This window comes from Chionomys nivalis, chromosome 6 (assembly GCF_950005125.1).
Source record: "Chionomys nivalis chromosome 6, mChiNiv1.1, whole genome shotgun sequence".
NCBI lineage: Eukaryota > Metazoa > Chordata > Mammalia > Rodentia > Cricetidae > Chionomys > Chionomys nivalis.
Genome location: NC_080091.1, coordinates 35,263,778 through 35,281,122, shown reverse-complemented (window position 1 = coordinate 35,281,122; position 17,345 = coordinate 35,263,778). Strand labels below are relative to the sequence as shown.

At 42.1% G+C, this 17,345-nt stretch overlaps 1 protein-coding gene across 2 annotated transcripts in view; it reads right to left on the bottom strand.

Moving 5' to 3' along the window:
- Nudcd3 (NudC domain containing 3) overlaps nucleotides 1–17,345 on the bottom strand; it is a 98,098-nt gene that overhangs the window by 18,088 nt on the left and 62,665 nt on the right. For both annotated transcript variants that reach the window (XM_057771933.1, XM_057771932.1), the window contains exon 4: nucleotides 1,183–1,326. In XM_057771933.1, coding sequence (XP_057627916.1) covers nucleotides 1,183–1,326 — 144 coding nt within the window. The remainder of the gene's footprint in view (nucleotides 1–1,182; nucleotides 1,327–17,345) is intronic.

Genomic DNA, 17,345 nt, shown 5'->3' with positions numbered 1-17,345 from the left:
TTTTCTCTGGCTGTGGAATGCTGCCCTGCCAAGGGATATGCATCAGTGAGGTACAGAACAACAATCAGACAAATGTAGCTTATACACAGCTGGTGGAGCCCTGGGCCAAGTCCCTATGGCTATCACCAGTACTAACCATTGACAAAGATGGTCCTGGGTGCTGGGAGATTCAGAACACAGGACAGACCAGATCCAGTCCCACCTCTGAAAAAAGCTATCTCATGGGCCTTAGGATACCGCAAGAGGAACTGAGGTACGTCAGGGACCTGGCAACCCTTAAGCACATGCCTGGGGCGGGGGGCGAGGAAGGTCCACATGAACAACAGTAATTCTATTTCGGATGTGATAGCAAGATGAAGCAGAAAATATGCCCAATCCCCACAGGTGCTGGCTGAGTCCAGTTAACTTGGTCCCTAGCCCATGTCTCCCCCTGAAACATAAGTGTAGCTAAGAGACCCACTGTGGGCTCAAGAGTTTTCTTCTTTACCCACCAGTAACAACAGACATTTTTATTTTACACGTTACATATATGAAGAACACCTGAAGGATTTTTCTCATCCAAAGACTTACTGTTTTTCATCTTTATCTCTCTTACCTAACTTGTTCCCTCTGTAGGAAGAAAGAGGAAACAAGTTAGTCCAAGGTGCCCTGTGCAGCAGTTTCCCTCTTGGGTGCCAGCACAAGGGTCAGAGGTATTGCAGGAGAGAAGGCTGAGCTGTGCACATGTGGCCAAGCATACAGCCCAAACTGTAGGGGTCTGCTGACTAGTAACAACTGGGCTCTTCATTCGGATTCACACCTCACTGTCATACCCTTGAACTTTACCTTGTGCCTTGCCAGATACTTGGTGAGATCTCCTTGGTAAACTTATTAAATCCAGACTGGCATCTAGAAAAAAATGTCAGCTCCATTTTCACTTTAATGTACTTACTTTTGTCTTTCTCTGTAGTAAAGTGGGTTCTCAGGAATGACTAGGGCTGAGGGTAGAGGATACAAATGCAAAGGTTCATGGAGACAGGCTCTGAACAGGAGTTTGGTGCTAAATACGCAAAGACTTAATTAAGTCTGTTCCAATTACTGTAATTAAAGGTCTCGCTGCTCATTGGAAAGACTTGGCCAAAGGGGGTATCACAGCAGGTTTGAAAGACACCTGAGAGCTCTGCATACAGTGACCACACTTACCAAAACACATTTTCCTGGCTCCAGGCTCCAGAGGGAACTCTCCGTGTTAATCTTGTGGGTGAGCTTCCCTTCCATGAGGACACGCTCTCCATTTTCTTCCAGCATGGCCACTCGGATGGAGCCACTGCTAAGGGCCACAGAGACCTGAGAATACACCAGGAAAAAAAATCATCTTGTTTATGAAGCTAGCAGCTACTGCATTCCAGCTGCGCACACTGTGACACTTGGGTTTACCAAACATTTCTGTGAAGAAAGCCATTCCAGCCTAGTCCGCATTGCAAGCAACCTGCATTCTATCAGCTCCTTTAGGCAAATGTACAAGGAAAAAAAAGTCAACTTTAAACAGAGATATCAAGTATTGTGGTGGAAGCTGCTAACTTTTATTCAAATCCTTTTACCTTCTGCACTTAGAGAGACTGCTTCTTGGGCTGGAAGGCAAGCAGAGACGTAGGAGTTGGGGGCTTCCTTTCACCTCCCCCATGACTACTTAGAGACTGCAGAAGCCGCAACTCAAGATTCCAGAGGGAATCCTGGTGTTGCTCTCACGGTGTGTTTCCTTTCCATGAGAACCATTCTCTGTTTTCCCCTCAGATGGCCACACAGTCACTGGCAAGAGCCATCTCTCTGACCTCTTCAGGCCCTGGACCACTGTGCCTAGGATAACTGAGTTGCTTGCCCAAAACTTTCTGGCAAAAGACATGTGTGGTCTCTTCTTTCTCTGAGCATCTATAAAGAATGTGATTATAGTTTGGTCTTCATCCAGGACAATAAAACTAGTTTCTTCAATTTTGTTTCTGTTTCTTTGAAACAGGGTCTCACTTTGTAACCTAAGCTGGCCTGAAACCTCATTGCATAAATTGGGCTGGCCTTGAACTCACAGAGATCCACCTGACTCTGTTGCCTGACTGCTGGTATTAAAGGTGTGTGCCATTATACTCGGCCTTTTAGCTTGGTTCTTTATGAAGCTGAGCCTCAGTACCTTTCTCCCCGGGCACTGGGCAGAAACTGTCTATGTGTCTACTTTGTTATCGTGGGTATACCTCTTCCTGCCCTGAATGTGTGTCTCCACAATGAGCTGGGAACTGCTAGGAAAAGGTTCCCCACTTCATACCACATCACCATCCAGCATATACAAAGCAGATTGCATGACCCCAAAAAAGGTGTAAGTCCAATAATTAGAAGAGAAAATAACTTACATTTGTTTTACTTACTCATTTATTTTAAAAAGGCTTACTATTTTATGTGTATGCGTAGGTACATGCATGTCCACCATATGCATGCAGGTGCCTGTGAATGCCGAAAGGAACTGAGTCCCTAGAAGTGGAGTTACAGGTGGTTCCGAGCCCAGGTAAACGAACCCAGGTCCTCTATAAAAGTAGTAAGCAGGGGCTGGAGAGATGGCTCAGCGGTTAAGAGCACTGCTTGCTCTTCCAAAGGTCCTGAGTTCAATTCCCAGCAACCACATGGTGGCTCACAACCATCTATAAGGAGGTCTGATGCCCTCTTCTGACCTGCAGACATGCACACAGACAGAATATTGTATACATAATAAATAAATAAATATTTAAAAAAAAAAAAAGTAGTAAGCATTCTTAAAATATAGAGCAATCTCCCCAGCCCTGCATTTATTCTTTTGTTGAAGTATTTGCATAGATGTTAACTAGTTGTATCTCCTTAATCTGAAAATTTTGGACTAGAGATGTTCAACCTGTATTTGCACAATGCATACTATATAGACACTGGGAACAAGTATATTAAGTTTATTTTTCTAATAGGTGTATGAAATTAAAATTCAGAGACTACCTGGTAGATGTTCATTAAATAGTTAAACTCTTAATTTTCCAAGTCAGGTACTATTTGTTCATGAATTACAAGAGCAAAACCTGTGTAATATATATGTGTGTGTTGAGGAGGCACATGTGCAAACATCTGTGTATGAGTGTGTGTGCGTGTTTGATCCATGTGAAAGCCAGAGGACAATTTTGGATGTTTTTGAGGCAGGGTCTCTCACTGGCCTGGAGCTCGGTGACTGGGCACAGCTGGCTGGCCAGCAAGCCTCAGGAATCTGCCTATCTCTGCCTCTCTAACTCTGCAATTGCAAGTGCTTGCCACCATTCCTGGGGTTTTGCTGTTTTCTGAAGGTTCTGGGGACCAAACTCAGGTTCTCATGCTTGTGTGGCAAGCATTTTACCAACTGACCTGTCTCCCCAGCCCCTAAATGCATTTTTTAAGTATCTATCAACAATGACAACAAAACGAGGAACCCACTGGAAATACGACTCAGAGATTAAGTAGCTACTTATCTAAAGGACCCAGATTTGATTCCTAGTATCTACGCACATGGCAGCTTATAACAGTTTGCAACTCCAGTTCCACCCAGGGACTCTAACACAAGCATACAAGCGAGTAAAACACCCATACACATAAAAAAATAAATAATAAAAATGAAGTGGGGGGAGAGTTTGGAAGAATTTCTTCTTTTAAATAGAAAGAAGGGATGTGTGTAACCATACATGACAGTGATCCCCTCCGACACTTCTCAGTGAAGATGCTGTGTGTGTGCTTAGGGGAGAAGATAATAGAAAGGCTGCTTCTACTTGCCATAGCCACACTGCCAGGTTCAAGTACAGACTTGGGGAAGCATCTTCCCATGGGACTTCAAATCTACCTGCACTGACCTCTCCTCTGTTTACTGTTACATCTTTACCTGGATGGCTCTGCCGATTACAGTCTAGGTCCACTATCCACTGTCTACCAGCCAAAGAAATGTAAGCAAACGTGGCCTGGCTCAGCTCTCTCCTGGTAATCATGACCCATGTTGGCCAAATTAATCTAACCATAAATTTCTACTTGTAAAGAACACCAGACACAGGTCTTGGTCCCTCCCAAGAACATGCTCACCCTAACATACTCCCAGCAGTTTTATATGACATGCTGATTTCCAAACTCGGGCATGATTCTCACAAGACCTAACCAGACTAATGAACTAAGTCGTCGAAGGTGGTAAGCAGACAAGGTATACTTCCAGAAGTACTTTGGGAACATCTCACTCATCTTTTGAGGCCTGCGAAAATGACAATACCAGAGGAAAAAGCACAACTGATGGAGACAAGGAAGGAAAGAACTGATGAGGCGCGAGCACTTCCGTGAAGACAGGAATAAAAAGTGACATGTAGCACACATGCCAGAGGCGGGGGACACATCTGGCAGCAGCTAGAGGCTCTGGCTAGGAGAAGCCAGGCACACAAGCACAGGCACAGGAGAGGACAGCTTCGAGTCGTGCTGGATCTGCGGAAGCAGCCCTCCTTCAGAGGCTGGCCTGCACTCCGAGGAGATGGTGTGCTGACCATGCTCTAGGTAAAATACTAGTTCCTCAAATACAGAAACTTTAAACCTTGTCATGGCTTTAAACCTTATCAGGCAAATCTAACTCTCAATTTTCTCAGCTGATAGATGGTGGGGAAAACAGACCTTTGAAATGCAACAAAGTAAATAAAGCCCTACACTCAAGACAATGTAGAAAAATAGTAAATAATGAGAAAAATACATCTAGTAGGGAAGAGTTCTCTCTTATGAAAAAAGCCAGCAGCATGAAGAAAAAAGTTAAAAAGCAAAACCAAAGATGATAAACTTAAATCAGGAAAAAGCATATTTGAATATTTCTATTTTATAACTTTGCAGAATCTAATATAGTATGAAAAATTATTGGACCAAAAATAAAGAACTAAAAACATAATTGCAAAAAAATAAATAAAACTTCAATAGAAAGACTAGAAGAATCAAATCAAAGAAATCCGATAAAAAGATGTTGTATTTCTTTTACTCTAGCCTCATGCTGAACAGCAAAATGTTGTTGGCTATTTTTTGTTTTGTTTTGTTTTTACTCTTGACTCTTTTTGGGGGACCTGCCACTCAGCTCCCAAATAAATTACACACACATGGAGTCTTATTCTTATTTATGAATGCCCAGCCTTAGTTTGGCTTGTTTCTAGCCAGCTTTTCTTAAATTACCCCGTCTACCTTTTGTGTCTGGGCCTTTTCTTTTTCTTACTTCTGTATATCTTACTTTCACTCTGGCTACCTGGATGGCTGGCCCCTGGTACCCTCTCCTTCTCTTGCTCCTTGATCCTCAGAGTTCTCCTATTTATTCTCCCCACCTGCTAGTCGAACCTATCCTTGCTCCTGACTCATTATCGGCCGTTCAGCTCTTTATTAGACCATCAGATGCTTTAGACAGGCAAAGAACCACAGCTTCACAGAGATAAACAGATGTAGCATAAACAAAAGCAACACAGCTTTACATTGTTAAACAAATGTTCCACAGAACAAACAAAAGTAGCACATCTTAAAATAATATTCTACACAAAGAGATCATTTGCAAAGGCAATATGACATTCGAGAAATTCTTATTAGAATTCTTATTAGCTAATTTCCTAGAAGAGTAAAACACTATCCCTTTATGTTAAAAGAACCCCAAGAGCTGAGCAGAATGAATACAGGACAATTTAAACTCAAGTATTTTGATAACATTGTTCTGAAGAGGACATGATAACATTTACTCACAGAGAACCCAAGCAGATGGCCTACTCCAAATCAGTAACCCTGGATAGAAAGAAGAAAAGGGTCCCTGAGATGCTCGGCAGACTAACGGGTCTGCTGTTGAGTCTGATGGTCTGAGTTCTATCCCAGAGACCCAAGAGCTGAAAGGAGAGAACCAGTCCCTGAAGTTGTCCTTCGACCTCCACATGCCATGGCATGTACGTGTGCACACACAGATAAATATACACAAACAAATGAATAGATTAAAAATGTAACAAACAAGCTCTCGCTATCACATATCACTCACAGGACAAGCAGTCTAAATGAGAAAACTAAAAGAAGAAATATTCCAACTTGGATCCCAAACATGCTAACACTTTAACCACAGTGCGAGGTGCAACTGGAAACAACCGGTCACACAAGTGTCACCGGTGAGAAAGATCATAAAAAAGAAAGTTGACTTCTGGACAACACACAGTACGGCTGAATCTCAGTAACTTGAAGGACATGAAGAAAGTACATTGTATTTGACAATATAAAAATATAGTAAGAAACCACTAAAAAGAAAAAAGCCGAAATGATAAGAGAAACTCCTAATTCAAAGGGATGTCAGTAAATATGAAGTGAAGGGAATTCTAAAAAGCTTTTTGGCAAAATCTGTCAGCATCAACTCTATGAATGCTGGAAACTAGCCAGAGATATCTACACAAGAAAACCAGGAAACTATGTGGAATTCAACTCTGTCCTAACCTCATCCCACTCTCTTCTCAGGGCAGCTCCAATTCGCAGTCACCATCAGAGGAAGCAATACAGGGGCTCTTCAAAGCTCCATTCTCAGAGAACCACCATTATCTAACCCATGGGAGGTTCTTTAGAAGACCCTGCCAACAAGGAAGGGTGTGTATATATGTGTTCACACCTGGCTGTAAGGTTGTTTTCCGAAAGCCTTTCCCAGGGCAGTGTTTGTTAAAAATAATTTTAGGCAACTGTTTTAACTGAACAAACTAAAGAAAAGGCTAGGGAATAAAATGTCCAGAAGGCTTTGAAAAGCTCTGGCATATTCCAGAACAACTAAAAGGCAAAACAGATGAGGTTCAATGCATGCTCAGGAAACACTAAGATGAGCTTTGGTTCATGTGTGTACCACCCTGACTTGTAAACAGACAGTGCAAAGTACAGGGGGTTAGTTGTTCTGGGTGTTTAAGGTCCACTAAGTTCACAAAGTAGCCAGAGTTCACCAGCTCTGCATAACAAAGAATATAGAACTCAAAGAATTAGTTCAAAAAGTCATTCAACAACTATATCGAGTACCAACAGAAATCACAGAGGGGGGAGGAACCTGATTTCCAGTGCAGCCATGTTATGTTACTTTCAATAAGGACCTTTCTTTCTTTTCCAAGACAGGGTTTCTACTGACTGACCTGGAACTGGCTCTGGAGACCATGCTGGCTTCAAACTCACAGAGATCTGCCTGTCCCTGCCTCCCAAGCACTGGAATTAAATAAAAGTGTATACCACCACCCAGCCAATACTAAGATTTAAAAAGTTTATTTTTTAATTTTTTAAAATATTATTTCATGTGTATGAGTGTTTTGCTTGCATGAGCATCCAAGTATCACATATATTCTAGAACTAGAGTTAGATAGTTGTGAGCCATCGTGTGGGTGCTGGGAATTGAACCCAAGTCCTCCATGAGAAGTACTCTCAACCACAAACCATCTTTCCAGCTCCCATAAAATGTATTAAAAAACAAAACAAACAAATTAGGAGTATGGCTCCTACATAAGGGAAAGCAATGAGCAAAATCTATCTATGAAAGCACAGACAAGGGCTTGTAAAAAATAAATAAGTAAATAAAGTCTACAAATCAGTCATTTTAAAATACACTCAAAAACTAAAGAAAACCACATGTAAAGCACTTAAAGGAAACCATCAGGACAATGTCTCCAAAGAAGATCAATAAAAACATGGAAATCAGTAATCCTGAGACCAAGCATGCGTTGTGGAGTTTTAAAGTACCTGGAAAAGGAAGCAGACAGCGCTGCATTTAAAGGGGAGGTGTGCTGTTCTTCCGCGAATGGAGTTCAATTCCTGCCACCCATACCGGGTAGGTCTCAACTGCCTATAACTCTGGCTCTAGAACTGGTGCCCCTGGCCTCCTCAGACACTTGCAATAAATACACATACCCACATGCAGACACACTAATTAAAGAAAAATTTTAAGTCAGAGCAGTGGTGGTACAAGCCTTTAATCCCAGAGCTCAGGAGGCAGAAACAGGTGATCCTATGAGTTCGAGGTCAGCCTGGTCTACAGAGTGAGTTCCAGGATAGCCAGGGCTATAGAGAAAAACTCTGTCTCAAACATTTTTTTAAGAGTAGATCTCAGCATTTGGAAACAGAATCGGGCAAGCTTAAAGTTGGATTAGACTGCGGAACAGAAGGAAAATGAAGACGGCTTCAGAGCCTACAAGACACCATCAAACACACCAACATTTTCAAAATAGGACGCACAGATAAAAGGGAAAGAGAAATGCCAGAAACTACTTGAAACAATAATGGTTGAAGATTTTCCAAATCTGACAAAACTATCACCCAGAAGCCAATGAATTCTAAGTAGAAATCTAGGAGAGCCACACCTAGATCCAAGAGAATCAGTACATGCTATCTTACCTGCAAAGTCCTACAACCATACTAAAGGGAGTCCTGGCTGGAACAAAAGGACTGAATCCACAAGTGGACTGAATCCATAGAAAAAGAGCTCAACAGGGAAATATAAAGGCAATGTGGGTACAAGCATTATTCTTTAAACAGGATGGGAGCGAAAGAGTTACAACTGCTTCCTGTTGATGGTGGCGCACGCCTTTAATCCCAGCACTTGAGAGGCAAAGGCAGGCGGAACTCGGTGAGTTCCAGGGCAGCCAGGGCTACACAGAGAAACTCTGTCTCAAAAAACAAAACAAAAAAGTTACAAATACCTAAAACATAAGTAACAGCTCAAAGTAGCAGAGAAAAGAGCTAGCTACATATGAATATATTTTAGTACACTATTAAAATTAAGCAAGGCGACACTAACCTAAAAAGACTGCCATGAAGTCCAATGTGATCACAGGCCTTGTGGCAAGTACTAAGAAAAAAAATGTTTCTTAGAAACAGCTACAAACACTGTTAAGAGGAATCCGTCCTAAAGCAGGACACCTAATGCTCACAGATGAGCTTGCTCAGCTTCTGGAACAGTACAAAAAGAAATGCATGTCGGGCCAGCCTGTCTTATCTTGGGTAAGCCCCTCATGGTACCCATAAAATGCATGCAGCCAGCCTGGCAACATCCCCCAATTCCTTGAGAAAGAGGGGCTGCCCTTGCTGTGTGAGGTTAATAAACAGTCTTTTCTGTTTAAGGTCAGATTTCTGTCTTTCTGCCTCTGTTTCTTCACACAGTCTTAGAAATCTAACAATACTCTAGAAACCCTTCATTTAATAGAAAGGAAAGCAGTAATGAAAAACTGTAGGAGGAGAAAAACTGAATAAAAATTTCAAAACCTACCATAAAGTCATAGAAATCAAACAATATGGTACTGACTGACATAAAGACCAGACTCAGAAGTCAAGAGCATTAGCTGCTTTTTGGGAGGACCAAAGTTCAGTCCCAGCCCCCCATATCAGGAGGTGCTGTATGGAAGCCCCTCACCTCCTACATGCACATATGTAGACTTTGTCCATTAGCCAGTCACCTAGAGCAGAGCAACAGAGTGGTAGCCAGACTTCCTAGGACCCAGCAATTACTCCCTCTCCCAGCTCCAAGTAGTCTCAGAATATGCTAGACCATGGAGGGATGCGAAGGCTGATTAGAGAGGGCTTCCAGGATGCAGCTTCCATGAGGTCTCCATTCATGACGGGGTGTGACTTTATTGTGCCATCCATGGGGGGCCATCCATGATCCTGTAAGTAACCCCTTGCCTGTGTTCTGTAAGAAAGCCCAATAAATTCCTTGGTCTCATCAAGTTGGACTTTGGTAATATCATACTTTGGTCTGAAACTCCAGCTCCAGGAAATCCAGTAAGGCCACCACATACATGTGCATATACATGCACATAGAAACACACTAAATAAATAATAGTAAAAAGTTAAAATTATGTATCTGTGCATGTACCCGTGCTCATGGAAGTCAGAGGTTCCAGATGCCCTGGAGCTGTATTACAGCTGGTTATGAGTTCCCCATCTGGATATTGGGAATTGAACTGGAATCTTCTGGAATAACACTATGTGTTCTTTACCAATGAGCCATCTCCCCAGCCCCAAATACAAAATCTTTTCAAAAACTTAATTCAAAATGTATCAAAAAGAATTATGAGAAAACTGTAACTGACAAAAAAGCAATACAAAGATGTAATCTACGGTCTGAGCATGACACACACCTTTAATCCTAGCATTAAGAAGGTAGAAGCAGGTAGATCTCTGTGAGTTCAAGGCAAGCTTCATCTACAGAGGGAATGTCAGGACAGCAAGGCTAAAGAGAGACCTTGTCTCAAAAAAAAAGGTTCTTAATAAAGAAAATAAAACTATACAATGAGGCTGCTAAAATATATGATTAACCGTAATTTTTTAAAGAAAAATAAATTTATGCTAGTTTTAAAAATATGTATTTATAATTTAAACACTAAATTTTGATATTTTAGTTGCAATCTAATTACATAACTTCACCCTTCCCATCAACCCATACCTCCAGATATCTGTGTGTATGTGTGTATATGTATGTGTATGCATATGTGCATGTATGTATACACACACAGCTTGCTCAATCTGTCTAGTGTTCCATATACAAATGGATGCCAGTTTTGTTATCATTCCTCAACTTATAAAAGTGACGGTCACAAGGAAAAGGCTTCATGTGTGAATGTTCTGTGTTATACCAGAAAACACTGAAACTACGTAGATCTCCGCCAGAAACCTCCAAAAAAGAGGAAAGGATACATAGGTTCAGAAATATGGTTAGATAGAAGACTAAAAATTACTAGAGAAACATGGTCTGCTGACGAAGCTGCTGCCATACTTTAAACAAAGTTAAGGAAATTGGTTAAGGAAAAAGCAAGTCTTCATTGCACTGAAACTGGGCTTTGAAAAAGATATTTCAGAGGACTCCATTCATAAAAGTGCAAAGGAAGCACCAGGGCACAGAAGGACAGATTTGCTAGGGTACAGTGTGGCTATGAAATCTGACAGGTTACACAATAAAGGCAGGCATAGAGTACAGAGAGGAGATTGCATAAGATCTCAAAAAAAAAAAAATTATCTGCCAGTGAGTGTTCTGGTAACCTAATCAGAAAGCGTGGGTGACAGCCATATTGTTTATGGAACAGTTCCATTAGTGCTTCATACCAGGAGGAGGGGGAAATACTTGGAAGAAGAAAAGCTAGAATTTAAAGTTCTAGAAATGATAGACAAATCCATCTGGCCATTCTGATGTGCTCTAAAAATGTCAATGTGGACACAACCTCAACACATCAGCCCCTTGATTAGGACACTACTGCATTTGTCAAGGCTACGTACTAGTGGCACACCTATCAGCAACTGGTTCAGACACAAGTCACTCACTGCTGCTGCTGAGGCAACACTGGAAGCCACAGGGAAAAGTTAAAGCAGAAAGTAAATGTTTACTAGAAGAACCTCCAGATGGAGGACCTGTGAATAGTGTCAAGTGTTTTCCCACGGACGGATGGTGCTGGGAAATTCGTAGGTGCAGCAGGACAAGCGACCCTTCTGATGCACTGGATGGAGGAAGGAAGAACGTGCTGAAGTGCATTCAAAGGGGAGAATACGTGAGTCATCTCCAGAGGAAGAGGAAGGTAAGCAGTGTTGGAAACTACACTGACATTAAAGAAGATGTGTTGTGGACGATACATTAAAGTCATAAAGTCACATGATCATAAAAAAAAAAGTTGGGCTGGTGAAACGGCTCAGCAGGTAGACAGGCTTGCGCATAAGCCTGGGAGCTGAGTTCTATCAATGGTTACCACAAGGTAGCAGAAAAGAAGTGACTACCAAGATTGTCAACTGACCTCCAAACATGTACACACACACACACACACACACACACACACACTAATCCTTTTTAAAGAAATGATTATTATAATTAAAATGTTTGTCTAAAAGTTTTCAACAAAATAAAAAAAATTTAAAAAATCAACTATGGAAGATTCCTAGGCACTGACATCATTGTGGCTTGATGGAGAATAACAAAGCAAATGGTTCTGCTTTTGATACATTACAAGGTGAATTAGCTACCCAGTGCTACCCCTATATACACATAGGCCTATGCCGTTCATCACATCACATAGACACTGCATCATCTCATAACAGTGATTATAGTGTATCATGGTATTTTAAGAGAAAATTCATATAACTATTACAGTATACTTTAAAAATGCTATTTTATTATGTTCTGTTAATCTCTTACTGTGTCTACTTTTTATATTAAGCTTTATCATATGAATGCTGCATAAAGAAAACATATCGGCCAGGCAATGGTGGCGCACGCCTTTAATCCCAGCACTCGGGAGGCAGAGGCAGGCGGATCTCTGTGAGTTCGAGACCAGCCTGGTCTACAAGAGCTAGTTCCAGGACAGGCTCCAAAGCCACAGAGAAACCCTGTCTCAAAAAACCAAAAAAAAAAAAAAAAAAGAAAGAAAACATATCATATATACAGGTTTTAAAGCCATCTCTGTTTTTAAGCATTCCTTAGGAGTTTCAAAATATATCACAAAGATAAGGGACAGACAGACACACAAACATAAACACACACACCACCACCAAACACTGACCTCTCTAGCCACCAGGCGCTCCTGGAGAAAGAGCAACAATGTAACAGAAAATGGGGAAGCCAAAGCAGGAGAGAACGAATTGGGAGAAATATAAGTTCACACTGGGCATAGAGGTTACATTTTAAATTTTGTAGAGAGTCTTCCCATATAATCTGACCGCCTCCTGAGCACTGGCCTTACAGGCATGCACCTTCACACCCCACCAGACACTATGATGATATTTTTTCACTTAACCTTTATAAGGCCCAGAAGTATGAGTAAGAATGTTGTCAAATGTAGTGATACTTTGTGTTTTAACAAATAAAACTTGACTGAAGATCAGAGTACAGAGTTAAGCTGCTAGAGGCCAGACAGTGGTGGTTCATACCTTTAATCCCAGCACTAAAGAGGTGGAGACAGACAGGGATAGGGCTGGGTGGAAAGAATATAAAGCGGGAGGAGACAAGAGCTCGGTGTAGTCTGGAGATGCAGTCTGAAGTATTCAGTTAGAGAATGCATCCCAGGACAGGGTCGTCCTTTTGGTCTGAGGATTCAGTAGATATAAAAGGTCTCTCTAGTGGCTGGCTGTACTGCTTCTCTGATCTTTCAGCTTTCACCCCCTAATATCTGACTCCCGTTTTTTATTAAGAACAATTAGAATTCGTGTTAGAGTCCAACAAGTCTGTTAAAGAGTAGAAGCTCTTGGGCATGCTAGTGAGTACTGGCATGTACGTTTAATACAGCACTACAAAAGCAGTTTTGTGGTATTTACAAGAATATACCTTTGGTCTTGTAACTGCACTTTACAGAATTTATTCATATGGAAATGCATAGATGCAAAACAAAGTGCAATAATAATAATTTAGTTTAGTTTAATAATCATCCTGTTGCTTGAAGTGGGCAAAAGCAGAAAGTGGGAGCCTTGAGTGCCAAGGGTAGCCACCTGAGCCTGAAGACTAGGAACAGGGAAGTGAAGGGGAACTCAAGGACATGGAGATAAATAAAAATGGCCAGAGCTGCCCTAGTGGACCTAGATAGACAATGGGGAACTTACCTGTGCTAAAGATGGGAGTGCAGAAATACTTATAATATTTATACTTGATTATGTATGTATATCTGCTAAAGTAGGCCCGAAACCAGTGGGGTTTTCATAAGACCTCACAGCACAAGAGGCACCAAGCCAAGTCTGGAACTTTTTTATATAAATTTAAAAGTCTCCTAACAGCCTTTTCTGTTATGGAAATTTCCTGTAATAAAATCTTCCTAAATTTTTTTTTTTGAGACAGGGTCTCTCTGTTTAGCCCTGGCCATCCTCAAATTCACAGAGATCCACCTGTGCCACCAACCCCACCACCACCCCAGTGCTGGCAGCCATTGCATCCCCACGATCTTCCTCCATTTTCCCCAGACCCATTCTAAGAAGGGAATGCTGTACGTTAAAGCTTTCAGCAAGGGTTCAGCACCTGCATCAAGCTCAGGAGAATGGAAGCACAAATCAAAACCTGGGGACCAAGCGCCAGGGGGCTTAGTATAAGGACAAAGCCTCTGTAGGCATGCAACAGGGCCTGAGCATCTGAGAGAAAAGAAAACCATGAGACAGGTTCACTAGTTATCCAGTAATTCAATAATTACTTAGTAAATAAAATCCTAGCACTTTCCAACTAAACAAGACGAGGAGAAGCCTGGCTCCTGGTTCTCACTCCAGTGCCATCAGCAGAAAGAGTTTTCTCATGTGAGAAATAAGAACTCCACAGTCTAATTCTCAAGGGCACTGCAAGTCTATGATCCAGTGAAACGTCAGCACACTGACCTGAAGTGAGTAATGGAGTCACCGCTCCTTGTCACTACACTGAGGGTTTGCATAAGGCGGCGGAGAAGGCCGCTGCTCTTCCTAAGCAGCAGAGAACAGATCAAGCAAAGAATGGTGAAGAAAAGACCACATCATGTTCTACTGAGGCAGATGAAAGACTTCACATGAGGAATCTTTTGGATCATCCTGAAGAACCACTGTTTAAAATCCTGAATTCAAAAAATGAACTCTCTATTTTTCCTCTGAAGAACACAACACACTGGATACACGCTCCCATTCATTCTCAGCCACCTTGAAAGCCAGGACACTGTCCTCACACTCATTTCCACAGAAAGAGGGGGCAACTCAAAGGGCCAGCCCTGAGCTCCCACTGGGGAGTGGAGGTCAACGCCTGCTGCCATGTCCCTCATTTAACCTTGAGTCTCACACCCCTGGAGCACCAAAACAAATGGCTGCCTACACAAGGCCTCTTCATCACCAACCAGAACCGATGACCTGGCTCCAACTACCAAAGCTGCTGTAGTCAGGGCTACCTACATGATTACATCTGATGGATGCCGGAGACAAACCAAAAATAAAACACTGCTGACCGGCAGCTGTGACAGGTACATTTAGGGGACGACTGGAAGGGAACCAGTCAAGAAAGAGTGCAACTCTAAGGAAAAGCCCGAAGGCCAGAGGAACCCAAGAGACATAACAGAAACTTATTTCAAAGTTTTAAGAGAGGATTGACAAAAGCTCTTAGTAATCACTAAGAAACTGATGGACATTTTTAAAGTTTCAAGTAAACATATATTACACATTAAGCATATGTTCCTTTATGTCCCATCCACCCCACCCCAATTAGTCTTTGTTCCACTAGATGGTTTCACTTTTACTTTCTACTTTCATGTTAACGTATGTGCATACATGTAGTAATGAAGCGGGGCGGGGGGCATAGAAAAATCCCTATTGTGTGTTTGTTTCTACAGGGCACATTTAAAGTCCTTTATGCTGACATTATTTAAAAATACTATAGCATATAGTATTTTAAAATACTAAAACATGTATGTTTTATGCATGTATATAAAATAAAGGAACTACAAAGAGAAAACATGTACTTGCCTCTCTGAGACTGGCTGGCTTAACCTGATCTGATGCAGGTCCAAATGTAGCAATTTCCCTGCTGCCAACATAACTTCTCTATGCCGGAAGAGTTCCGTGCAACTATCACATTCCTTCCTCCACTTCTCTGTAGCTGAACACCCTGCCGTGACAGTGCTTCAGAAACACTTCTAGGGCCGGGCGGTGGTGGTGCACGCCTTTAATCCCAGCACTTGGGAGGCAGAGGCAGGTGGATCTCTGTGAGTTCGAGACCAGCCTGGTCTACAGAGCTAGTTCCAGGACAGGCTCCAAAACCACAGAGAAACCCTGTCTCGAAAAACCAAAAAAAAAAAAAAAAAAAAAAAAAAAAAAAGAAACACTTCTAGGCAGTACTCCCTGGTAACTGACTCAGGTAGGCACCCAGGTGTGTGACAACTGGCTCACATGTAAGACCTATGTCTCAGGCTTGGTTTTTTGTTTCCTTATTTGTTTGTCTGAGAAGCCAGCATACTGACTTCCACAGTGCTGGACTAGTTTAGATTTTCACCAGCAGTGCAAAATTTTACTCCCACATCCCCACTGGCATTTGTTGCTCATTTTCTTAATGACCATCAGTCCTGGCTGCTTTTTGTTTTCTTTAGGTAAGACCTCACTATGAATTATGACTGTCTTGGAGTTCACAGGGATTCACCAGCCTCTGCCCCTTGCAGTACTGGGATTAAAGGCGTGGCCACCACAGTGTAGCTTTGATATGCATTTGTATGGTGGCTGGTGAAGAATTTTTTCCTTTTATTAGCGATACATATTTAATGCCAATCTCAGTGACTCAGTGTATTTCATTCTTCCACTTGCATACTGAATTATTTTATTTCTTGTTGTTTAGTCTTCTGTCTGGTGCAGAGCTAGCAACTACCTCCCATTTTGGCAACTGTCTCTTCACCCAATCAGCTGCTTCCTTTGCTATATAGAGAAGGCTTTTCATTACATGAGATCCTATTTGTCAGTGCTGGTCTTCCTCCCAAGCGGAGGGCGCCCCATTCAGAAAGCTCTTGCCTGCACCTATCTCTTGAAGCATTTTCCTTACTTCATCCTCTGACAGTTTCATTGTTTCAGGTCTTAAATTAAGCAGACCTGGGACTTGGGGGGGAAAAAGGTTGCAATATTATAAGCATAGCATGGAAAAATATTATTAGGGAGAAAAAAAAATGTCCTACCATGTGGGAGATAAGGATCTTCACAGGTAGAGCACCAATAGAAGCAGCATGAGTAGGTGTCACAAATGCCGACATTAGAAGTTGACAGCACATCTAGAAAGCTCCCCGACCCCATCCCAGTGCTTTAAAGAAACAGGCTGGGCTCCCATGAGTGCACGGTGAGCCAAAGGACCAAGTCATTGAGATGTGCACTTCACCTATGCTGGACATACGCAAACCACCATTTTGCTAACCGTTACTGTCTATGCAATAAAAAAGTGTTCAATGTCAGAGATCAATCTTGGTAACACCACTTGGGTCATGTGCTCAAACACAGAAGAATGAGTCAGATCCAGAGTTAGTTAGTAAAAGCAGGACTGTGCCACCATGGAGATCAGAGGAAATACACTAGAGAGAGACAAACGTCTGAACTACATGGTATGGCAGCAGTTCCATACCAAGGTGTCTGTGGTACACGGCACGGCTCCGACTCTCACAAGTGAGTGTATTTGAAACCTGTGTTCCTAGGAGCTGTCTTGGTTGCCAACATAGGTCTTTTGAATCACAGGAAAGAGAAACTAATTTTAAACTGGTCCTACTATGAACCTTTTCAGAGAAACCTGCAGAGGTGAGGTTCTTGCAGAAAGGATCTGAGTTCAATTCCCTGCACCCTTTGGGTAGGTTACAACTGCCTGTAACTCCAGCTCTAAGGGATCCAGTACCTTCCTTCTAGCCTCTGTGAGC